The following is a 24,239-nucleotide window of genomic DNA, read 5'->3' as shown; positions in this document are numbered from 1 at the left end:
TACTGGTTTTAATGATGATGGGAAAAAAAAATGTATGATGAAATGTAAATTAAGTTTGGTTTAGTTGTAACAGCTCAGTAAACATTCAGTCAAAGCTTCGTAATGACCAACAGTTTCCTGCAGCTGCACCAAACTCCATTCATTTTTCTGTTGTTTCTATAAATTATGACTCAGATGAAACCAGAATCTTTACTTTAATTCCATTATTTGTGTTTTATGTTTCTTTTTTAGCAATCTTGAAGATGATGAGGTAACGTTTAAGTGGAAGAAAATAGTCATGAACTGGGGAATAGGGCTCTTGCGGTGATCCAATCAGAGGCCATGCTCTTACACGGAGTCTATAAATAGTACAGAACAGGTTGTTTGCTGCCCTCTTGTGGCCACAGCTGAGAACTACAGGAATTGTGAGACTGGACAAAAACTACACGCGAACTACATTTCCGTATAGGTCTGCTACACTTCCGTGTAGCTTAGCCTCACTTCCTGTTAGCTCCCGCTAAACCAAACGTATACATATTTGAACAAACATGCCTAAAAACTATTTTTTTTCTGCTTTAATAGCAGCAAACGCAACGTGTATGTGTTAAATGATAGCATTAAATGTACACTGCATATTTAAAAAAAAAAAACTTTGTACAAAGTATTCCTATTTATATTATAAATTCGGTCTTTCTGTAGCGGAAGTTAGCTTTAGCTAACAATTGCTGGTGGTGTAAAACAAAGATGTAATGACACTTGCTACGTCCTCCATTTACTCGAGTTACTTTCTGAAATCATATTAATAAAGGCTAAACGAGAAAAATAGTGATTAAATGACCAAGCAGAAGCAACCTTTAACCCAACTCTAAATATAACCCAATTGTAATCTAACCCTAACTTAACCCTAACCCCAACCCTAAACATTAACCTAACCTAACCCTAAACCTAACTCTAACCTAACCCTAAACCTTAACCTAACTCTAACCTAACCCTAAACCTTAACCTAACTCTACCCTAACCCTAAACCTAACTCCACCCTAACCCTAAACCTTAACCTAACTCTACCCTAACCCTAAACCTAACTCCACCCTAACCCTAAACCTTAACCTAACTCTACCCTAACCCTAAACCTTAACCTAACTCTAACCCTAACTTAACCCTAAACCTTAACCTAACTCTAACCTAACCCTAACTCTAATTTAACCTAACTGTAACTCTAACACTAACCTAACTCTAATATAAACAAACACACACAGATATGTAAACAGTAATAAACAGCCAGTTGTATTTGATCAGGAAGTCATTTTATTGTGTCTGCAGTGTTTCCTATTTACCTGCTCAGAACAAATCTGATTGGACAGAAACTTTGGCATCAACTGCAAAAACAAATAAATGTTTGTTAAGCAGTCATCAGTTAAAATTCAGTTTTTAGGTTTTTAAGTTAAACAAAAACAGAAGGAGCTGATGAGTAGAATTCAGTACAGAAAAACATCCATTAATTACAACTTCGGCTTGTTTCCGTTTCCTATCTGGCACTTCCTGTCCAGACGGAGGCTAATTAGCAGAAAGCTAACAGTGGTACCATCGGTTATACTGATGCTGCTGATCAGTAGAGTCCAGTAGAGTGTTCAGCCCTTCAGCAGCTGACAGATGCATTATGGGTGCTGTAGTGCTGAGATGTGACCCAGAACAGAGGGGGCGCTCGTTACGTGGCGGGGGAAATCCGGTGGGGCCCCGCAGAGTCTGCTTTAAGGCCGGACCTTCATGAACGCCAGCGACTGAACGTCCCACTGACCCGGGACACCTGAACGCAGCACAGCTGAGGACAGACAGGTGAGAGGTCACTCTAGGTCACATGATCTCTGCGACTTTGACTGAGTATGTCTGTATGATGAAACAGGTTACCATGGAGACGGAGCAGATTACTGTGGTAACCCTGGAGCTTCCAACTGACCAATCAGATCAGTCATAAGCACTATGGCATCCTCACAGGGTCAAAAGTCTCAGGTGTTTTTATCAAAACTGATCATCACAAACTACAAAGACAAGCTGATGGAAAGAGTTTGTGTCATGTGATCAGTTTTATTAAACAGACTTCAGACTGAACATGCAGAATAAAATTTATGAAGTTCATTGATCAGTTTGTCAGTGACGTCACAACATCAGACCGACATGCTCAGGTGACTCAAAGCTCACATCTATGTCTGTGTGTGTGTGTGTGTGTGTGTGTGTGTGTGTGTGTGTGTGTGTGTGTGATTACCTGTGTGTGCAGGTCTAAGTGGAGGAGAAGGTCATGTGATCCACCTGGTTCATCTTCAGGTGGTTGTCGAGGATCTGAAACACTTCCTGGATGTTGGGGACGTAACCGGAGTGCAGCTTCGACCACACGGGGACGTCTGAGAGGGGACCACATACAGCGTTACGCCAGGAAGTGACTGCTGTCTCTCGTTCTAAACACGTGTGCCTGACCTCGGTGGAAAACGTCACAAGAAAAGCTGTGATGGAGAATTCACGAGGAAAGATGTCTGCAGAGTTCAGAGAATCCAACAAACATCAACTTGTCTACGAGAACATGAGACGGAGGACGGTACTGACGGAGGACGTTACTGACGGAGGACGGTACTGAAGGAGGACGTTACTGACGGAGGACGTTACTGACGGAGGACGGTACTGAAGGAGGACGGTACTGACGGAGGACGGTACTGATGGAGGACATTACTGACGGAGGACGGTACTGACGGAGGACGGTACTGAAGGAGGACGTTACTGATGGAGGACATTACTGACGGAGGACGGTACTGACGGAGGACAATCTGAGTACTACAGTAATCTGAGTGCTAAGCATCAATTGTCACGTCAGCGGCCAATTTTTCGATTTTGAACCTGAGCAGACATCTCCTCCAATCAGCCTCAGTGTTCAGAGTGATATCATTATGATGTCACAATGCTTTGGCTCAATCAGAACTCACCGTTCAGAGTGACTTCGAAGGCTCCTGTAGACAGGAAGTGAGTCTCCATCATGTTACAGAGGAAGAAGACCATGAGACAGGAGAAGATCTGACAAACAATAAAGACGGTGGTGGAGTTCAGTCCATTGCTGTGGTTACCGGCTGCAGCAGCATCTGTTGCCACAGTAACAGAATTAACAGTGCCACAAGTACCTTGTTGTCCTGGCTCCAGGTCCAGAATCTGGGCGTGTCGAAGCCGAGGAGGACGAAGGGATTCTGACTGCTGATGATCAGCAGGATGGAGAACAGCTTCAGGTAGGAGATCAGGTTGCCTGCACACCTGGTGGGTGGGGATGGGGTGGAGGGGTTATGCACACATCTTGGTGGGGGGTTGCACGTGGTGTCATAGCTCATTGGAGGTTGGGGGATTAGTTTAGTGATGTCAGAGCTCACCTGTTGACGGGGGTGGGGGGGTAGTTCTCGCCCTCGATGCGGATGTCCGGGTACACCTGACTAATGGCTAGAGAGTAGTCCTGGAACACTTTACTGTATCCTCAGGAGATACTGAACACAAACACAGGACACACCTGTCAGAGGTCATGTGGTTACCTGTCATATTATATATATATGAAATGTTAAACTTGAACTGTTTCACACGTCATGAAAACACAGACTCACCAACACACATGTAATCATGGGAACTTTCTGGTGAACTGATATTAAACCTCTAAGTGTGATGTTTTAACATCCTTCACCAGCTCTGGGTTGAACTTCATAGTTTTAAAACATTATAGTTTATCAAATATGTGACTCTGCTGTCAGTCCACCTGTAATGGTCTGTGATTGACACCTACAGTTGTGATTGATTACACTGAAACCCCGAGATGACTGAACTAGTTGTTCACCGGCTTCACGTGACGTCATCTGCCAGGTATAAATAAACCAGGTAACACACTAAATAACAAACGCACACATATTAATGTCTGTTTAAACTGAAACTTATGAATTTATGATTTAACTTAGCTGTTTGCTGCAGAATTATTATTATGTTTACTGATTTACTGAACCAACCCTTAGTTATGCTGTTATAGGCCGAGGCTGCTGGAGGACCTCGTTACATGCTGAGCTTCTTTTCTTTCCTCCTACTCTTTAACTGACTCATACCTCACCATCTTTTTCTCTCCCATAGTTTCTTCTTATTATCTGTTGTCTCCATTCAGTTCCTTCACTCGTGTAGTTTCTGTTCTTTCTTTTCCAGATGTCCCGTCATGGAGCTGCATGTCTCTGCTCTGTGATTGTCGTCTCCACCAACAGTTCTTCTCTTCTATCTCTATGCTGTCCTTTTCTCTCTCTGCTCTCCTCTCACCCCAACCGGTCGAGGCAGATGGCCGCCCACCTCTGATCCTGGTTCTGTTAACAGATGCTCCGCCCACCTCTGAGTCTGGTTCTGTTAACAGATGCTCCGCCCACCTCTGATCCTGGTTCTGTTAACAGATGCTCTGCCCACCTCTGATCCTGGTTCTGTTAACAGATGCTCCGCCCACCTCTGATCCTGGTTCTGTTAACAGATGCTCCGCCCACCTCTGATCCTGGTTCTGTTAACAGATGCTCTGCCCACCTCTGATCCTGGTTCTGTTAACAGATGCTCTGCCCACCTCTGAGTCTGGTTCTGTTAACAGATGCTCCGCCCCCCTCTGAGCTTGGTTCTGTTAACAGATGCTCCGCCCACCTCTGATCCTGGTTCTGTCGGAGGTTTTTCTCCCTTAAAGAGGAGTTTTTTCCTCCTAGTTTATGTGGGAATTGTTGAATTGTTGGTTTCTCTGTATAATATTGTAACGTCTTGCTGTAAAGACTTTAATGTGTTAAGTGCCATGAAATAACCTGTGTTGTGATTTGGCGCTATATAAATAAAGTTGAATTGAATTGATTAAAGTAGGTTATAACATATTATCATTATTATTATTGTTATGTTATTTATTGATCAACCTCTGATGGTTATTAGTATTATTATAATGTTTCCTGATTAAAGTAGGTTATAACATATTATCATTATTATTATTGTTATGTTATTTATTGATCAACCTCTGATGGTTATTAGTATTATTATAATGTTTCCTGATTAAAGTAGGTTATAACATATTATCATTATTATTATTGTTATGTTATTTATTGATCACCCTCTGATGGTTATTACGGACATTATCTGATGCTGCCATTAGCTGTTAGCCTGCATGCTAACTCACCAGTACCGGAACCGGAGAACGGGCCCGCTGTACAGGGACGACTTGGCGGGTTTCCCGGGCTCTGTGTCCGGCAGGCTGTCCGGGGAGAGTCCGAGGCCATCGGCCGGCTGGTGTCCACGCGGCGGGTTCGTTCTGCCGAGATAAACGTCCCGGATTGTGAGGGCCGCGAAGAGGAGCAGAGCTGCCAGGAGCCCGGCCTGGCTGTACTCCGCCATGGCTGCTGTCTACCGGAAGTCGCTGCCACACTTCCGTATGAGACCTTCACTGTAACACAGCTCAGCGGTCTGTGGAGGCAAACATTAACATTATTTAAAGGCATTCAAACAGACCCAGACGTTTCTGTTTACAATTATATGAACTGAGAGGCATTCATCTGCTTTTACACGTGACGTTGTAAATGTTTTTTGTATTGGACAATTTCAATTCTTTTATTATGAAGTTGTTTTCTGTTTAAATCTGGTGGTGACAGTTTCCGGTAAATCTTCGTCTTTCTGCTGATAATTTGCGCTGAAATCGTGAAACGTCGACGAGGTTTTTATTGTTTCAAATATTTATTTGTGTATTTTTTTCGATTTACGAGCGTCCTCTGGCCTCTAAATGACGTCACATTCACACGACACAAGGCAGTAAATAGTGTGACGTTATATATCTGGGACGCTCTACTGCGTGTGGATGTGGAGACGGAAGGTGAAGGAATGAAAACAAAAATAAAATCCGAGTTTTGATTATTTATTGGGTGCAGGTCACCTGACTGCTGACGTCATACAGGTGCGTTCCGGTTGTGTTTATGTTGAGCTTCCATCTGTGTTTTTTCGTGTGAAGACTCTCTGGGTGTATCAGGACTCATGTTGAATCCACCACATCACCTCAGTCCTGTTCGTGTCTCACTTTCAGGACTTTAAGGAGGGTCACCATGCAGAATGTGGGGGGGGCGGTCAGGTCCTGCGTCCTGCAGTTTTCTGTACGAGGCGTCTGTCCAGCTGTGATCCACAGGAAGTCACCTGCACCTGATCTCATCTGCTCTGCAGCGCATCATAGGACTCTGCCCGGTGGCCGGTCTCCGACGGGCGTCCGGTCTCTGACGGGCATTGGTGGCGGCAGCAGCGGTGGTGTTGGTGATGCTGCAGGTGTAACGGGTGCCAGCGGTTGGTACAGCAACTTCTCTGACTCGACGCCAGTTCACCTGTGTGAACACTTCTTGGTGGGCGTTCAGCAGGTGAGCGGATTGCCATGGTGGCTGAACATTGTTATGGCGACGCTGTCGGTGAGGACGCTCATCACTCTGCCACTCGCCGCCTACCAGCTGGTCATCATCTCCAAGGTTAGTGTTGGTTACATATTGATCATTAATCACCATTTCCAGATGAATCTGATCAGAACTGTTTCCTTCATGTTGAATTGAATTGAATTAATGTCGATGGTTTCTAATGTCGATGTTTTCTAATGTCGATGGTTTCTAATGTCGATGGTTTCTAATGTCGATGTTTTCTAATGTCGATGGTTTCTAAAGTCGATGTTTTCTAATGTCGATGGTTTCTAATGTTGATGGTTTCTCCTGAGAACAGAAAAAGTTGTTGATTGATGGTGATGTTTTTCAATCAGACATTATTTCACACTTGACTCATTTAATTATTGAACTATTTAACAACAGGACTTCTAGTAAGTGACCCTGGATACTGGTAACCATAGTAACCTACAGGTGATGTGCAGGTGGAGGCGCTGCAGGCAGAGATTACTGAGCTGGCGAAGAGGCTTCGATATGAAGTTTCAGTTCGAGCAAGAGAGAGACGCTGGACGGAAAAACAGAGCCGGTAAGAAACAACACAAATAACAACAAACAAACAGCTGTTGTACCACACATCAGGACCTATAGAGGTCAGGGTCGACAGAGGTCAGGGACTACAGAGGTCAGGGTCTACAGAAGTCAGGGCCTGAAGAGGTCAGGGCCTACAGGGTCTACAGAGGTCAGGACCTACAGAGGTCAGGGCCTAAAGAGGTCAGGGCCTACAGAGGTCAGGGCCTACAGAGGTCAGGACCTACAGAGGTCAGGGCCTACAGAGGTCAGGGCCTACAGAGGTCAGGACCTACATAGGTCAGGGCCTACAGAGGTCAGGGTCTACAGAGGTCAGGGCCTACAGAGGTCAGGGCCTAAAGAGGTCAGGACCTACATAGGTCAGGGCCTACATAGGTCAGGGCCTACAGAGGTCAGGGTCTACAGAGGTCAGGACCTACATAGGTCAGGGCCTACAGAGGTCAGGGCCTACAGAGGTCAGGGCCTACAGAGGTCAGGGCTTAAAGAGGTCGGAGTCTACAGAGGTCAGGGCCTAAAGAGGTCAGGGCCTAAAGAGGTCGGGGTCTACAGAGGTCAGGGCCTAAAGAGGTCAGGGCCTACAGAGGTCAGGGCCTAAAGAGGTCAGGGCCTACAGAGGTCAGGGCCTACAGAGGTCAGGGCCTACAGAGGTCAGGGCTTAAAGAGGTCGGGGTCTACAGAGGTCAGGACCTACAGAGGTCAGGGCCTAAATAGGTCAGGGCCTACAGAGGTCAGGACCTACAGAGGTCGGGGCCTACAGAGGTCAGGGACTACAGAGGTCAGGGCCTACAGGGTCTACAGAGGTTAGGACCTAAAGAGGTCAGGGCCTACAGAGGTCAGGACCTACAGAGGTCAGGGCCTACAGAGGTCAGGGCCTAAAGAGGTCAGGGTCTACAGAGGTCAGGGCCTACAGAGGTCAGTGTCTAGTGAGTCCTGGTTCTACAGAGGTCTCAGTATAACCGTTAGAAGAACTTTGTCGTCCGTTCAGGTTCCAGTTCCAGAAGAACCTGCGCCGCCTCGTTTCTCAGCTCTACATCAGGGACAACTGCCACCCCTTCAAAGCCAGTTTGCTGGTCTGGGTTCAGATGCCCATCTGGATCAGTCTCTCTCTGGCCCTTCGAAACCTGAGCCTGGATCAGTCCGGTAAGAACATGGAGTCCGGACCAGAATCCAGACCGGCCTAATAGCCTGACTCTGGATCAGTCCTGGTCCAGGACTTTGACCTGTGTGTATTTTGTGCAGACCTGCATGATGAGCTGGCAGCAGGGGGTGCTCTGTGGTTCCCTGACCTAACCGTCCCAGACTTCACCTGGATCCTACCTGTCTGTCTGGGACTCACCAACCTGCTGGTTGTGGAGGTCAGTCTGTCAGCAGGTTAGTGACCATCTGACCTATGATGTCATCAGCCTAAGTGTCCATTCTTCTTCAGGTGTTTTCTCTGCAGAGAGTCTCAGTGTCCGGTTTCCAGCGGCTAGTCCTGAACGCCATCAGAGGGTTCTCCGTTCTGATGATCCCCATTGCTGCTGCCGTCCCCTCCGTGAGTTCACACTCTGCCACTTTTGTATCCCAGCTGCTGATTGGTTGGTGTGAGCTTCAGAGTGAGTCCAAGTCCAGGTTTCAGGTGCAGACAGAGGAATGCGGGGGTTTCATGTTCAGATCTGTCGAGTCGATGAATGTTTGACAACGTGCTGAGTCGCGCCTCGCATTCCTGCCGGATCCTCAGATTAACCTGCTCCCATCTGAAATCAGGGCAGTGATCAGGACCTGAGGCAGGACCTGAACTAGGACCTGGACCTGAGGCAGGACCTGAACCAGGACCTGAATCAGGACCCGGACCTGCTGCAGGACCTAACTATCTACCATGTCTAACTTAAAGATTATTTTGGTTATTGATTGATCTGCTGACTGAATTGATTCTGAAGTGTTTAGCAGTAATGATCCCAGACAGACCTGAACCGAAGGAAACTGTTGGTCCCAAACTAAATTGGACCTTGGTTCAGACCAGGTGTTTTACCTGTGGAGACGTTCAGGTTCAGATTCTCTACTGACGTTGGTCACCTTCTCTCAGATCACTTTGCTTACGTGGGCCTGTAGTTTTTATGGTTCTGGTTCTGTCTGCCCCCCTACAGTCCATGGCTCTGTACTGGTTCACCTCCAGTCTGGTCGGGTTCAGTCACAACCTCCTGCTGCGCTCTCCAGCGGTCCACAAAGTCCTGCGACTCCGGACCCTCCGGTCCGAGACTCCATACAGAGACCTGCTGTCTGCTTTCAGCGCCAAATACTTCAAATAAGTACTTGGAGTACTTCATCAGGTGTTACATCTACACGCAGGTCTTCTGCGTCTGTCCGGTCAGTTCGGTCCAAATTTGGGGCTTCGAAGAGAGTCCAGTTTCTGTTCTTTGTCTAAATCCACATAAGGACCTGAAGTCCAGACTGAGTCCTGGTCCTTGGTCCGGACCCGTCCCGGTCCTCAGTGCGTGTTTTTGGAGGACAGCGAACCTGTTTGACTTGTCATTGGTTGTATTGATTATTGATAATAAAGGGATGGAAACATGAACAGAACCTTTATTCCTGTTTTACTGCTGTTCAGGCATGAAGTAAAATGTTCCTTTAAACAATAAAAACAGACTTCTTCCTGTTGTGGAGTAAACAGGAAGAAGATACATGACCTCTGACCTCTGACTGCAACTGTTTATGTTCTCACGACCTGCTGAAACTCGAATGTCTGAAGTTCGGAACCTCAACGAAAACTAAAAAAATAGAAACGGATAAAAACAGTGAAACCACCACCGACTGTCAATCATCATCCTGATCAATCATTCCGATTTGTCACGTGGTGTTTCATATGAAACTTTTTTTCATTGTGTTTTGTTTTCATTGTTTTTATTTTTTGTAAAACTGTAAACAAACTAAAAGTTTTATCGACTTCTGAACAGTAAATAAAATCGAAACTTCGGTCTTTTGTTGTATTTCTTCGGTTCTTGTCGGTCTCTGCAGGTCTGAGATCAGTTCTCGGTTTGAGGCGGAGCCAGCTGCTTTAAAGAGCCCAGAGTCCGGATCAGACCTCAGACTCCTCCAGACTTCAGTCCGGGTCAGACAACTCCACCAGAACACCATGAAGTCGTTTAGCGTCTTTCTGGCTCTGGTTCCGCTTCTGTCGGTGCTTTCGGCCGGTCCAGGTTGCGGACCGTGTGATCCGGCTCTGTGCGCTCCCCTCCCGGCGGAAGGCTGTGCAGCCGGCTCTTTGCAGGACTCCTGCGGCTGCTGCTCGGTGTGCGCCGCCGCGGAGGGAGAGCTGTGCGGCGGCCGCCGAGCGGCAGCGCGCCGCTGCGGCTCCGGACTGGAATGCGTCAAAAGTAACGAGGACAAGAAGAACAAGATGGGAGTGTGCGTCTGTAAGAGCAACTACGAGGTCTGCGGAACCGACGGACTGACGTACAGGAGCGGCTGCGCACTGAAGAGCGCCAGCCTGATAGCCCATGCGGAGGGCAAAGAAACCATCAACATCCAGAACAAGGGCCGCTGTGCCACAGGTGAGACTGAAACACAGGTGAGGTCACAGGTCAGCGTACCCTCACACAGAGATGATCAGAGAGCAGACTGTGTTGTGAAGCGGGCCGACAGTAACAGACAGTGACTGATGTAATCCTACTTCATCCCTCTGCAAACATCACATTCCGTTCTACATGAGATGCTCCCAGTGCTCCCAGCAAACTGAATTCCTCCGAGGCCACAGAGTCCTGGACTTGTTTCATCCTGTTCCAGCCTGATTCCCTCCAACCAAACTTCATGTTAATTATCTTTAATTTAACTCTGCCTGTCACTCACAGTCTGTCTGTCTGTCTTTCTGCAGCTCCAGTCATCGTCACTCCTCCAGGTGAGGTGTACAACGTGAGCGGCTCTCAGGTGTACCTGAGCTGTGAGGCGGTGGGCGTGCCCACACCTGTCCTCACCTGGAAAAAGGTGAGTTCCTCTGTCATCACACAGCAGCTCATTGATTTAAAATGTGAAGAGAAACAAAATGTCTTCTGTCTGCTGGTTTCATCTGAGATTCTTGTTTTATAGTGAATAAATATAAATATAAAGACTGAAACAAACATGAAAACTGAAACATGAAGAATTATATATACAGACATGATTCCTTTGAGCTGGAGTTTTAACTTTCTGTCTGACTTCCTGTTACTGCTGATTTCCTGTTTCCTGTTTCTGCTTGAAACAATAAAAGTCTCCACCTGGAACAGAAAACAGGAAATGAGCCACAGTTTCACATTTTCACTGCTTCAGTCTGAGATTTACTCAGCTGACCATTCAGAGAACAGCAGCTCCTCCAGCAGCCAATTAATCATGACATCAGTAACTTCTGAGAAAAGATCAACATGTTTCATGAGACAGAAAAACGGTGACCTGAAGGTGGCGCTGCAGAAAACATCATGAAGAGTTTGACCTCTGAGGAGCCCTGAGGGTCAAGACTGTTGTTGATGATGATGATGATGATGATGTCTTCCTTAAGGTCCTCAGTGGGAAGAGGAAGATGGAGCTTCTTCCAGGAGACAGAGACAACCTGGCGATTCAGACCAGAGGAGGACCGGAGAAACATGAAGTGACCGGCTGGGTGCTGGTCAGTGGTCACACTTATTGATCACACTTATTTATCACCCTCTTCATGTAGTGTTCAAGTTCTAATGTAGGACTTTGAACACAGGAGTCATTAATCAATCACAACTGATCAGAGTGAGCTGAGACTGAGCTGCTGACAGGAAGTGATGTCACAACTGCAGCTCTCAATTGGACCAATCAACATGAACTGTGTTATTTCAGATCTTCCCTCTGACCAAAGAAGAAGAAGGTTCGTACGAGTGTCACGCCACCAACTCTAAAGGTGATGCTTCAGCTGTCGGCGCCATCCACTTGGTCCAGTCCATCGATGACATCATCGTCAAGAAAGGTAACAACACTGACATCATCAACAAACAGAGAAACAAATAACAGACAGTGACATCACAGTCAGAAGATGAACTCGAACTACCTGTCGACCTGTCCTTGATCCTGATTGTTGGTTGAATTACCTGCGTGACCTCACCTGTCTCAAAGTAAAAGGTGAAATGGAAGTGTAGTGTGATCACTTATAACATAATTAATACCAATAATATTAATATCAATATTAATCAGATGAATTGTCACAATTCACTGGCATAAACGGAACAATATAAAGGTTTATTTAAAAAGTGTATCCTTACTGATGATGTCACTTCCTTTCAGTGACGAAGGAGGACGAGCTGTGATCAGCTGATCAGAAATCATCGAAGACACTGGAGGACATAAAGATGAAAATCGGAAACTTTTGTTTTTTTTCTGAAACTTAAAAATGCATTTAGTTTGACTTTAAGTCAGAATTTTGTTGTCAAAGATGATCTTCTGTAAAGCTTCATCTGTTCTTTCTGAATTTAAACTTTACATTTTTTTTTTAAAATAATGTCTTTTATTATTCTTTTGTGAGCAGCAGAGATACTATAATTCTGGCTTTATTTTGGAAAGACTGAAACAGTCATGAAGTTGAGCTGTAGGTCTCCATAGCAACAGAAATGTTAAACAGATTGGTTCTGTTATTGATAAAACCAGTTTTGTTTATTAAAAAGTTTCTTTCGGGACTTTTTTTTGTTCAGTGACAAAAACAATAAAATATAACTTCATTGATCAATACAAATTTTCTCTGAATTAAATGTCAAAACCACAAGGCTGATCAATAATCAATATTTGTCATTGTTGAATAAACAGATGAATTCATTAAAGTTGTTTCTGTAGAATCTTTCTTTGCTGGAGAGAAATTTATTTTTAAATATTCAAGATGAAAATGAGACATTTCTTTGAAAGACAGAATATTATATTTCATTATTATATGACCTATTACATTACATTTAGCTGACGCTTTTATCCAAAGCGACTTGCAACACCGATGGTTTGCAATTTTAGGGTTCAGTGTCTTGCTCAAGGACACTTAGGCATGTGGACAGGAGGAGCTGGGATTGAACCACCAACCTTCCGATTAGTGTGCAACCCACTCTACCAACTGAACCACAGCCTCCCATCAGGAGTGTCATGTGATGTTTGTGTATAAACCAATGATGACTGCTGAACAGAAGCACTTGACTCAGATGAAAACGGATTTATTTACTTGTACAAAATCAAAGTGAGAAACTAAAAAACATCAGACTGAACTACTTTCACTTCCTGTTGATGATGTCACATTGGAGTCCACAAGGAGGCGTCCCATTGGCTACGAAGTCATCATACGAGGAGCGATGCTCATCGACATCAACTCCTGGAACAGAAGCTTACAGGCGTACGGCATCCGGACAAGAGAGATCTGAACACAACACAAACAAACAAGATGAACCAACAAGCAACATAAACAAAAAAGATTAAAAAACAAACAAACAAGATAAACAAACAAAATGAACACACAAGATGAACAAAAAAACAAAAGATGAACCAACAAACAAGACAAACAATGATGAGCAACAAACAAAAGATAATACGACTGATCAGTTATTGATCATTCTTACCTGAATCTTGTTGTGATTGATCATGTTTACCCGAGTCTAGTTGTGATTGGTTATTGATCATGTTTACCTGAATCTTGTTGTGATTGGTTATTGATCATGTTTACCCGAGTCTAGTTGTGATTGGTTATTGATCATGTTTACCTGAATCTTGTTGTGATTGGTTATTGATCATGTTTACCCGAGTCTAGTTGTGATTGGTTATTGATCATGTTTAACCGAGTCTAGTTGTGATTGGTTATTGATCATGTTTAACCGAGTCTAGTTGTGATTGGTTATTGATGTTTAACCGAGTCTAGTTGTGATTGGTTATTGATCATGTTTAACCGAGTCTAGTTGTGATTGGTTGTTTATCTTGTTTACTTGAGTCTAATTGTGATTGGTTGTTTATCTTGTTTACCTGAGTTTTGTTGCGGCAGCCTCGACATTCATACGTGTGCGTGCGTGTGTTGGCGATGGCCATGAGTCCACACAGGTTACACACGTGAACCTGGTATGGATCGGATGCCTCGAACAGACGTTCTCTGAGGAACTGAGCTGCTCCGTGAGCGATCTGACAGTCACGCTCCATCTCACCGAACCGCAGACCGCCATCTCTGAGGACAGACAGGCAGGGGCAGTAGACAGACAGGTGAGATCCAGTCCTCCTGCGAGACAGCGGAGTGTCTCACTGTAGGTGCGGACAGGTGGACAGGTGTACCACTCACCGTGATCGTCCCTCCATGGGCTGCCTGTTGAGGATCTGGACGGGGCCCCGGGCCCTCGAGTGGATCTTGTCGTCCACCATGTGCTTCAGGCGCTGATAGTACGTCGGGCCGACGAAGATCTGAGAGGTCAGCTTCCTCCCGGTGAAGCCATTATACAAAACCTGATAACAGATCAATAATCCATATCAACTCCAACCCTACATGAGTGACCAACAGACGTGTTGATCAGGACAGCACCTGTTCAGAGCGTGTCCCACCATGCACTGGGGCAGCTGCAGATTATAGCACAAAGCAGGAAACAACAACAAAACACAAAATGGACAAAACAACCTTTAACAAAGTTTTTCCTTCTGAGACGCTCCAAAGGTCCTGAAGCCGAACCGTGACCTGTGTAACATATGTACAACTGCACACACACACACAGACCTGCCAACCACGTCACGATGAAACGCACTGACGGCAAATTCACATAAAACTTTACCGAGCCTTTTTTCCACATCAGAACTTAATCTAAACTTCTTCACACACGTGTGCCAAATTGAACTAACCCTAACCCAACTTTAAAGAATCCTTAACCAAGTTTAGTTAACTCTAAACCAAGTTTAACAAACCCTAACCCAAATTTAACTAACCCTAACCCCAGTTTAACTAACGCTAAACCAAATTTAACAAATCCTAAACCAAGTTTAACTAATCCTAATGCAAATTTAACTAACCCTAAACCAAGTTTTTACTAACCCTAAACCAAGTTTAACGAATCCTAAACCAACTTTAGTTAACTCTAAACCAAGTTTAACTAATCCTAACACAAATATAATTAACCCTAACCCCAGTTTAACTAACCCTAACCTAAGTTTAACAAATCATAAACCAGATTTAAATAACCTTAACCCTGGTTTAACTTACACTAACCCAAGTTTAATGAATCCTAAACTAAGTTCAGTTAACTCTAAACCAAGTTTAACTAACCCTAACCCCAAGGAATGAGGAGGAAGAACTGAACCACTGCTGTCACACACGAGCAAGAGAACACATGGTGATATCAGTATAACAGGAAGTAACCGGCTTGACCTCACTCTGACCTCATTTCCTCTCAGGTGGTATCCGTACTCTGACAGCAGGTTCGACACTTTCTGCACGTTGACGGCGTCGTTAAACGGCGTGGCGTCACCGATCTCACCTTTGTTAGCAGAAACCTGAAACGGGAAAATATAAAACTATCAGCCAATCAAAACACTGAAGCCTGGACTCTGAAGCACCATCTGTGGTTACCACTATAACTTCAGGTTTAACTTCGGGTTTTTCCACGACTACGAAGCTGGTTCAAGTCTTACAAAGATACTTCGCCATGGTAACTCATGCTGCAGAGCTAACCTGCTCCAGGTAATCAAAACGTATAAAAGCTCCGCCCACTGACCAATCAGTTCTCTGGAAAATGTCTTTACCAAAGATGATGGAGTGAGACAGTGAGGCAGTCCTCTGAGGAGTGAGACAGGACACCCGTGCATGTTTGTGATTGGTCATAGGCTGTTGATCCCACCCATTTTTTTGTGTGCGTGCTCAGAGCTGGATTGAGAAACCTGGTCGGTTGATGGAGTTGAAGACGAGCTTCATGTGATCTCGTCTGTTTGGTTTATTTAAGCCTGATAACAGAGAGAGATCCTGATACGTTGAACCTGCTTCGTAGCTCTGGCCAACACCCTATCAAAATAAAACCTTTCATTGTTTCAGCTTTTACTTTGGATGCTGTTTCCTGACATGAATCATGTTTATAATCGATATGTTCATTTTTAGGTACACCATCAGTCAGCTTACATGGCGATTGATCAACGTGTTTTTGATCCCTTCCAATCATGTTATTGGTCATTACCTTGCCCTGCAGACACTCGATCAGATGGCCGACTGTCATTCTGGACGGGATGGCGTGAGGGTTGATGATGATGTCAGGTGTGATTCCTTCACAGGTAAATGGCATGTCCTTCAAAATAAAACACATTACACATAAAATAAGCCACAGTGAAACTGAAGTTCAGATTAAAAGCATGTGATCACATGTCGACAGTCTGAAGTCGACTTTAGTAAAACTCTGACCTCAAGTGGGTGCAGTGAGTAAACACAACAACACCCCAATAAACATGTCTGAAAACTGTCACATCATCACCTGTTGCTGTTCAGCTGATGAAACACCTGCAGACACACCTGAACCTGAGGCAGCTTTACCTGTCCTCAGAAACAACATACATATATTCTGTTTACCTCCTACCCGCTGACTTCCTGTTTACCTCCTACCCGCTGACTTCCTGTTTACCTCCTACCTGCTGACTTCCTGTTTACCTCTTGTCTGTACTGAATCCCACACGTTCCTTTCTGTCCGTGTCGGCTGGCGAATTTATCTCCGATCTGAGGAATCCGAACTGAACGAACCTGCAGGAAACAGGAAGTTCATCAAAAAACAAACAAACTATTGTCTCAGATACAACAGGTCCAACAGATACAGTCTCAGGCACAATCTCAGGTTTTGCTGTGCCCCCTCACCCTGATCTTGCAGAACTTGTAGCCCTCCTGGTTCAGGGTCACCATGACCTGGTCCACGATGCCGGTCTCGCTGGTCCTCAGGAAGGTGCTGCAGTCTCTCTTGGTGTAGCGCCGGTTGGTGCTGTCCAGCTCATCGTCGTTCTCCGGCAGCGTCACCGTCTTCCCGATGATGACGTCCTCACCGGACACACGGACACCAGGTGCGATGAGTCCGTCATCATCCAGTTTATCGTAGATGGCGTGTCTCATACCTGAGGAGGAATATAATTTCAGCTTAGTCTGTGACATTAGTTTTTCCACCCTCCTCTCACCTGATGTGATTGATTGACAGGTGATTAAAGAGGTCAGCTCCTGTTTCAAAGTTTCTCACCCTGACAGGTTTCACGTGTCGGCTTCTCAAAGATCTCCTCCTGATCAAAACCTTTCTTCGACTCCTGCTCTTTGTAGGATCGATAGAAAACAGACCTGCAGGGCAGACACAAGGCTTAAAGATGGACGCCGACAGAGATATTCAGGTTACATCATTAACTGATGCAGGTGTAGCAGTGACGCACCTGAAGAAGCCTCGATCCACAGCCGACCTGTTCATGATCACCGAGTCCTCCTGGTTGTATCCCGTGTACGAGGCGATCGCCACGATTGAATTGATACCTACAAAGTATGAATCAGGTGTCAGTTCGAGACAAAGAAGAGCTCTGTCTGCCAATCAGAGCAGGAGGGCAAAAAGGCTGGCAAGCTCCAGACAGCCTTTCTGTATTTATACACAGGTCCAGGTCCACCGAGTCTGACCTCCAGCCATCATTTTATTTTTCTGAACACCTGAGGAGCATCACAGCAACACACCTGTGTGTTGTGTATACAGGTGTGTGTTACCTGCAGGCAGCTCTCTGAAGCGCAGGTACTCCATGGATCGGGTGGTGACTAGCGGTTTCTGAGGGTAGTACAACACGTGAGCCAGTGTGTCCATTCGCACATGGAAGTTGGTGATGTAGACGCCCATGGCCTGTTTGCCCATGGCGGACTGATACGTGTTCCTGGGAGACTGAAAACAAACCAACATGTTAGTGAGGAAGACCATGAAGATCTTCATCATCGTTTTATTGTTCAAACACAGCTGCTTCTCTTGGTATGATGGAGTCAAGGAAGGAAAATGTTTGTTTGTACCTGGTTGTGGTCAGGGAAGGGGATGATGGAAGCGCAGACTCCAAGGATCATGGACGGGTGGATTTCACAATGAGTGTAGGTGGAGCAGTAGGCCACACCCTTTTCCTGGAGGTCGTCAGGGGTCATTGCGAGCATGACCGTCTCCTCCTCCAGAGTGTCGATGTACTCCACCACGCCGCTCGCCACCAGGTCCTGCCAGCTGACCATCAAAACAAACAAACAAACAAACATCAATACTTCAACAGACCCTGGAACACCTGTAGTTGTTGTACTCTCACCTGTAGTTGTTGTACTCCAACCTGTAGTTGTTGTACTCTCACCTGTAGTTGTTGTATTCTCTCTCCTTCAGCTGGTCGATGTGTCGTCTCTTCAGCAGCAGCTTCTGTTTCTCTACGATCAGCAGCGGTCTGCAGATTCGTCCGGCGTCGGTGTAAATCCTGATTTCACGTTCTCGAATGTCTCTGATCATCGACACCTGAAACACGCAGAAGCAGCATGAACATACTCATGTGTTTTTGAGAACACGCCTGGTGATGGTTCAGAAGTTGTACAGATCCAACACAGTGTGGTTCTGATAATTACACCAGAAATTGATCCCTGAGTTTTCATCTGCTCCTGTTGCTATAGTGACAGCAGCACTGCTTCAGCTGGTCCAAATGAAATCTGAGCATTGGTTAAAATTTAGACCTTCTCGTGCTCTTTGTGTGTCTGTGAGCATTGACAGCAGTGTTTCTGTGGACCGGTGTCCTGGAGATCAGCGTTGGTACCTCAGACACGATAATGTCCATCTGTCTGCGAAGTTTCCTCAGCGTGTTCATCAGCTGCTCCGGATCTTTGTGGATTCCAACCCAGCAGCCGTTCACAAAGATTTTAGTGGCACTGAAACATGTAAAGCAGGATACACACGTTACACACCTGTACATAAGTCCATGTTTATCACACTGTACAACATGAAGTGCAGTGACTGACTCAGCGATGGCAGCAGGCGAGATCTCCTCCAGGTTCTCCATACTCCACTCCTCCAGAAACTCCAGGATGGGGGATGGCTGTGATCCCACAGAGATGTAGGCCATCAGGGCCAGGTTCTTCACCAGGCCCACAGCGTGACCCTGCAACAATCAACACACTCGTCACTACGGCTGCTGGTTCCAGTCAGTCAGGCCCAGAGGAGCTGTTCTTTCAACTGTCCACCGTCAGACTGGTTCCAACTGTTTCTGACACTTGGGGTCCTGCAGTGGTTACCTCGGGCGTCTCAGCAGGGCACACCATCCCCCACAGCGTGTTGTGCAGCTGTCGGGGCTTCGCCAGTTTTCCATCTCTGCCGATCGGAGAGTTGACTCGGCGGAGGTGAGACAGTGTGGACGCGAAGGTCAGACGGTTCAACACCTACGAGCAGAAACACCAAACCGACTGAGAACCTATGTGACAAAGACTGATGTGAAAACGCGCGTGGGTCAGAGCAGATCACAGGTGATAGAACCGCTGTGTGACAGCCGGCCTTCACACAACTTTCATTCATGACCCTCCTGCTTCATGGGAACCTCCTGTTTCAGGCAAAACCTCTATGTGGTGTTTCATGTAACGTGAAAATAATAAACTAACCCTATTGTGACTGTATTTAATGACTGTACTTATTATAGTATTTAATGACAGACAGCCACAGACAGGTGAGCTCACCTGGGACACTCCGGCTCGGGCCTGATGAGCCTTCTTGACGTCACCCCAGTTCCCGGTGGCCAGCGAGTACTTAAGTCCGTCTGAGATGATTCGAGTTTTGATGGCGAGCTCCAGGTTGAAGTCTTTTCCTCGGTCGATGAACTTCTGAGCGTAAATCCTGATCTCCTTCAGCAGGTTCTTAAACATCCTGAACGACAGAGACGACAGGTGTCATGCCATTTCATCTTCATTATAATGAAAACAACAAATGAAAATGAAAATAAAAACAACACTTGTCATTGAGCATCAGACAACCTTCATTTATCAGGAGATAAACATCTGTATCAAGACAATATATTGATCCACAGTGAACTGAATCATGCTCCATGAATGTACACTAATTACTGTAATCAATCACTCAATCAATTTCCTATCAGTATTTAAAATAAAACACAGAAGATAAAATCAGTGAAAGAAACTTCACCCTCGAAACAGGAAGGCCAACAGTGGCCCAGCCAGGTCCAGCCTCTTGTTGCCATAGTGATCTCTGTCGTCCAGCTCACGTCTGCCCAGAGCGGCGAGCAGCAACCTGTGGACCATGTACCTGAAAACACACACAGAAGGACACACTGTAAGACACACATGTCCATCAACATGTTTGATTATCGTTCCGATGTCGTGACTCGGACGTTGGTTCCTGAACGATACGTTCTTTGATACCGATGTCGTGACTAACTTTAAATTAAAGAAACCTGAGAGACCTGCACAGCCCTGTAAAGGTGTGACTCAGATGTCCCCCAGGTGTGACTCACCCTAAGAAGTACGCCTTCTTGGTCTCACAGAAGTCACTGACTCCGACGTGCGGCAGCATTTCTTTCTGCAGAACTTCTTTGGCATATTTGATCCGTCGCTCCTTCGTCACTCCGGGTTTCGCTCCTCTGGAGCCGATGAAGTTCAGCGCCACGTTCTGCTCCTGGATCACAAACGCTTCGTCCAGAGACGGCTTTACCTGGAAACGCGGTGACATCACTGATGACATCACTGGAGCGAGTATACAGACCTGTTCACAATGAAGCGACAACCAATAACCGATCAATAACCGATAATCGGACCGACCATCTCCATCATCTCGGGGTCATCAAAGTCGTAGATGATGTGCTCCAGGATGTCTCGGTCCGACACGAAGCCCAGCGCTCGGAACACGATGATGATGGGAACTTCCTGTCGGATGTAGGGCAGCGTGGACACGATCCTCTGACCGATCGCACTCTTTTTCACTCCCTGAAAGACAACCGATCAATAACCGATCAGTCACACCTGTCGTATGACGAGACGCCATACCAGGTGAACATCTGGACTCACCTGTCCTCCCCTGGCCATCATGCTGACCCAGATAGTGCTGGTGGGCCGAGACGAGTTCTCCAAACAGGACCGGCACTCAGCGGTGTAGGCGTACTTGGAGTCCTTCTTGGCGAAGACGTACACCGTGTTGGTGGCCATCTTTTCCTGAGCGATGAGCACCTGAAAAACACACCAGGCTTTTATTTTGGTGACCTGAGCATTTAAAGGAGCAGTGCACTGTTTTTTTCTCTTCGATGTTCAGACGTGTTCCACGGTACACCTCAGCGTAGCATGAAGACGGTTAGCTTAGCATCGTACAGAGTCTGGACGATGTCACAGCGTACCTTCTCGGAGCCGTTGATGATGAAATAACCTCCGGGATCCAGCGGACACTCGTTAAGCTCACACAGGTCTCGGTCTGTCAGACCGCTCAGCAGACAGTAGGTGGAGCGAAGCATTATGGGAATTTTCCCAATAAAGGTCTTCTGGTGTTGAGTCTGTAGCTGGTCCTCCCCCTCTTTTATGATGGTCTTTGTGATGTCAACATAAAGGGGGGCAGAGTACCTGGGGTAGGAACAGATTAACACAGGACAGGTGAGACCAGGTGAGACCAGGTGAGACCAGGTGAGACCAGGTGAGACCAGGTGAGACCAGGTGAGACCTACGTGAGGTTTCGTAGTCGTGCTTCATTGGGCATCATGGGAGAAGGAGCTCCATCTCTCTCCCAGTGAGTGGGCTTGGACAGGTAGATCTGCTCAAACTTCAACAGGTAACGAGGCTGACAGAGAAAGCAGAGGTCACAGTAACATCACTGTTATAAATAATGTGAGCCTCATTTATAACCACTGCAGACGCACCAAACGTCTGACTGGTGTGAACGTTGAGGTTTGTAAGCACAAAACAGATGAAGAACAAAAGCGCCTGACCGAGCGCACCTGAGTGAGCTGACCTGACTGAGCGCACCTGAACTGGGACCCCTCTGCCGGGGTGACCAAACTGTGAGCTTTCTCTCCTCCACCTCAGAGCTCAGTGTCGTTTTCTACAGCTGATTTACACTCATGACCCTATGAGGTTAATGTGTGCGGGGCGTGTGGCAGACCTGCGTGAAAGGGAACGTCACACACAGGTTTTATAAATCTGCTAATTTTTTGCCAAACAGAATTTCCAGCTTTTTTTTTTTTTTTTTGCTTTTTTTTTTTACCACTAACCCCGCCCCCACCCCCATTAACCCCGCCCCCACACACACTAACCCTGCCCCCTCCTGGACTTGTGGCTCACCGGCTCCTCCACCTCCCCTGAGGTGTGCTGGGCTTCAGCCTGCAGGTCGATAGGTGGAGCATCCTCCACAATCCTCTGAACAGACATCTGGATGAACTCATCAAACGAATCCAGCTGCTGCCGCACCAGACCCTTCTCGTCAAAATAAGAGCTTGAGGACAAGAAAAAGGCTTGTCAAAATAAGAGCGTCAGGAGAGGAAGAGATTAGTTTTGAAGCAGGTGTCAACACAAAGTAAAATCCAACACAAGAAAGATGAAACTAAAATAACATAAAATACACAAAACACAAAAACGTGTTGATTAAAAGAATGTCTGATGAAGAGTAAGTATAAATACAATGAAGTACTACAGTACTGAGGTACTTATCTACATTATTGATGACTAGAAGTTTTCACCGCTCAGGTAAGAACCAGGTGAGTTTACCTGATGACGATCCAGCACGCTTCCTGCCACAGATCTGGAGTGATTTCATCATCATCTTCATCGTACTGATTATCTGACAAACACACACAAAAGATGAATACAGGCTACTACAGATCAATACACACCATCTGCTTAGCTCTGATGTGTGTACTGTGTACTGTGTGTGTATTAAGTGTACTATGTGTGTATTGTGTGTGTGTGTGTATTGTGTGTATTGTCTGTGTGTGTGTGTGTATTGTGTGTTTGTGTGTATTGTGTGTGTATCGTGTGTGTGTATTGTGTATGTGTGTGTATTGTGTGTGTGTGTGTGTGTGTGTGTATTGTGTGTGTGTGTGTGTACACGTTGTGTCTCTACTTCCCATCCACTGATTAGCCTGACTAGCTTTGTTAGTTAAAACAAAGCACAGCGCCATTAGTATTAGCTGTTGTTAGCACGTGTGTGAGTGCAGGCTGACGTCAGCTCCCAGCAGCTTGTGTGTTCGCACATGTTAGGGTTAGTTAGGGTTAGTTAACACGTGTTAACTTGTGTTTTCTGATCTGTTTTCAGAGGAGCCGCTAACATTAGCTGCTAACTGTTAGCCAACACTGGGTTATTGTCAGATGACGAGTTAACGTGTGAATAAAGAGAACCAGCGTGTGTGTTAGTAAAGTCTCTAGCAGCTCACCTTCGTCCTGGTCGTACATGTTTTACCTCCACAAAAGGTACAAAATACAACAAACTGAAACGCCGAGACTCTGCGTTGTGATGAAAATCGCGCCCCGGAAAATATTAGTCTCTTCCGGTGTTTTCTTGTTCGTTAGTGATTCAGTATGCAGTGTGCTGCAGTGCTGCCCTCTCAGTTCGCACCACGACACTGCAGCTGTTACGTGTAGCTGCTGTTTCAGTAACAGCGGCCGTAGTACAGATATATACGTTCATTTAAACACTCTATGACGTGTTTCCACGTTATGAAGATAGCTGATCTCAGTCTGACATCAATCATCCTGATAATAAGTGAGATCATGAAACTGGTTATGAGCCAGTTAACTCTGGTTTACTGATGGTAACAGAATAATAGTTTTTAATCAGATGAAACATTATGACGAAAAATTGAAGACATTAAATGAAACAGTGACACCTGCAAGTTAATATTGTTACTGCAGCAGTAAACAGTGATTTACAGGGAAATGAAGTAAACAATCTGGTGTTACGTGTAATTCTATGTCCTGCTGTGAATGTTTGTGCTTATGTGTGTGTGTGCACATGTGTGTATTCTATGTCTTTGAATTGTAGGTGCAGCTGCCTGATGAGTGACTGAGGTCACCTGGATGGAGGTGTGGGTTTGGCCTATATAAGTGCCTCCTTGCTCTGCCCTAGCTCTCACTCACCTTCCTGGCATCAGACCCTGGTATTCGGTTGGATTCTCACATTACATGTGTTTCGTTTTATGTAATAAAGTATCACCTTTGATTTTGCTTCTAAACTGGTCTCGTGTCCCTCCTTATGTTGAGACTTTCAAGCCGGTCGTAACACTGGATACAGAAGAAGAAACTGTAAAAACACCTGGAATAAAATCAAAGAATTTAATCTGAATATTGAATGTTCTCCTGTGATG

At 45.8% G+C, this 24,239-nt stretch overlaps 4 protein-coding genes across 6 annotated transcripts; 2 read left to right on the top strand and 2 right to left on the bottom strand.

Annotated features, from left to right (window-relative positions):
• Positions 1-1,261: 1,261 nt before the first annotated feature.
• Positions 1,262-5,406, bottom strand: selenot2 (selenoprotein T, 2). Of its 2 annotated transcripts, XR_011179490.1 has the most exons (7): positions 5,171-5,406; positions 3,381-3,491; positions 3,141-3,267; positions 2,949-3,036; positions 2,240-2,375; positions 1,885-2,028; positions 1,262-1,798 (listed from the first exon to the last, which is right to left on the bottom strand). XR_011179490.1 is itself a non-coding variant. In XM_069173249.1 (6 exons), the coding sequence occupies exons 1-5, from the start codon at positions 5,383-5,385 to the stop codon at positions 2,254-2,256; spliced, it is 663 nt and encodes a 220-aa protein (XP_069029350.1). In that variant the 5' UTR covers positions 5,386-5,406; the 3' UTR covers positions 1,262-1,798; positions 2,240-2,253. The 2 variants fall into 2 exon arrangements, 1 of the variants encoding a protein (XP_069029350.1); XM_069173249.1 differs by lacking the exon at positions 1,885-2,028.
• Positions 5,407-5,617: 211 nt separating this feature from the next.
• Positions 5,618-9,939, top strand: cox18 (cytochrome c oxidase assembly factor COX18). 2 transcript variants are annotated; one of them, XM_069173214.1, is made up of 7 exons: positions 5,618-5,938; positions 6,065-6,491; positions 6,881-6,981; positions 7,969-8,123; positions 8,223-8,354; positions 8,425-8,517; positions 9,110-9,939. In XM_069173214.1, exons 2-7 carry the CDS (start codon positions 6,084-6,086, stop codon positions 9,385-9,387), a joined length of 1,167 nt encoding a protein of 388 aa, XP_069029315.1. In that variant the 5' UTR covers positions 5,618-5,938; positions 6,065-6,083; the 3' UTR covers positions 9,388-9,939. The 2 variants fall into 2 exon arrangements, with proteins under 2 accessions (XP_069029315.1, XP_069029324.1); XM_069173223.1 differs by having other exon boundaries at positions 5,623-5,938; positions 8,223-8,338; positions 8,410-8,517; positions 9,110-9,365.
• Positions 9,940-10,031: 92 nt separating this feature from the next.
• igfbp7 (insulin-like growth factor binding protein 7) lies at positions 10,032-12,769 on the top strand. Its single transcript, XM_069173236.1, has 5 exons — positions 10,032-10,513; positions 10,834-10,943; positions 11,491-11,598; positions 11,799-11,925; positions 12,240-12,769. Exons 1-5 carry the CDS (start codon positions 10,096-10,098, stop codon positions 12,260-12,262), a joined length of 786 nt encoding a protein of 261 aa, XP_069029337.1. The 5' UTR covers positions 10,032-10,095; the 3' UTR covers positions 12,263-12,769.
• A 359-nt stretch (positions 12,770-13,128) lies between these two features.
• polr2b (RNA polymerase II subunit B) lies at positions 13,129-23,413 on the bottom strand. The gene is made up of 25 exons (XM_069173194.1): positions 23,310-23,413; positions 22,645-22,717; positions 22,222-22,372; positions 21,609-21,721; positions 21,288-21,507; positions 20,965-21,123; positions 20,719-20,883; positions 20,415-20,611; positions 20,087-20,206; positions 19,624-19,810; positions 19,189-19,332; positions 18,916-19,055; positions 18,714-18,825; positions 18,267-18,421; positions 17,947-18,145; positions 17,656-17,824; positions 17,337-17,433; positions 17,153-17,247; positions 16,783-17,033; positions 16,582-16,671; positions 16,118-16,225; positions 15,330-15,443; positions 14,248-14,408; positions 13,941-14,136; positions 13,129-13,344 (listed from the first exon to the last, which is right to left on the bottom strand). The coding sequence occupies exons 1-25, from the start codon at positions 23,326-23,328 to the stop codon at positions 13,255-13,257; spliced, it is 3,525 nt and encodes a 1,174-aa protein (XP_069029295.1). The 5' UTR covers positions 23,329-23,413; the 3' UTR covers positions 13,129-13,254.
• Between the last annotated feature and the right edge of the window lie 826 nt (positions 23,414-24,239).

This window comes from Embiotoca jacksoni, unplaced genomic scaffold (genome assembly GCF_022577435.1).
Source record: "Embiotoca jacksoni isolate LCO1_2020_lvr unplaced genomic scaffold, fEmbJac1.0.p SCAF_100, whole genome shotgun sequence".
NCBI lineage: Eukaryota > Metazoa > Chordata > Actinopteri > Embiotocidae > Embiotoca > Embiotoca jacksoni.
Note: the sequence above shows the minus strand (reverse complement) of the source record. Positions and strands in the feature narration are given on the sequence as shown.

Coding starts and splice junctions, on each gene's coding strand:
- polr2b (XM_069173194.1), bottom strand. Junction 20,207..20,414: donor AAGAAGGCGTACTTCTTAGG/GTGAGTCACACC, acceptor GTGTGTTTTCAG/GTACATGGTCCACAGGTTGC. Junction 18,422..18,713: donor TGGACATTATCGTGTCTGAG/GTACCAACGCTG, acceptor TGCGTGTTTCAG/GTGTCGATGATCAGAGACAT.
- cox18 (XM_069173214.1), top strand. CDS start 6,084: ATGCAGAATGTGGGGGGGGCGGTCAGGTCCTGCGTCCTGCAGTTTTCT. Junction 6,982..7,968: donor TGGACGGAAAAACAGAGCCG/GTAAGAAACAAC, acceptor TCGTCCGTTCAG/GTTCCAGTTCCAGAAGAACC. Junction 8,355..8,424: donor GGAGGTCAGTCTGTCAGCAG/GTTAGTGACCAT, acceptor TTTTCTCTGCAG/AGAGTCTCAGTGTCCGGTTT.
- igfbp7 (XM_069173236.1), top strand. CDS start 10,096: ATGAAGTCGTTTAGCGTCTTTCTGGCTCTGGTTCCGCTTCTGTCGGTG. Junction 10,514..10,833: donor CAAGGGCCGCTGTGCCACAG/GTGAGACTGAAA, acceptor GTCTTTCTGCAG/CTCCAGTCATCGTCACTCCT. Junction 11,599..11,798: donor AAGTGACCGGCTGGGTGCTG/GTCAGTGGTCAC, acceptor GTGTTATTTCAG/ATCTTCCCTCTGACCAAAGA.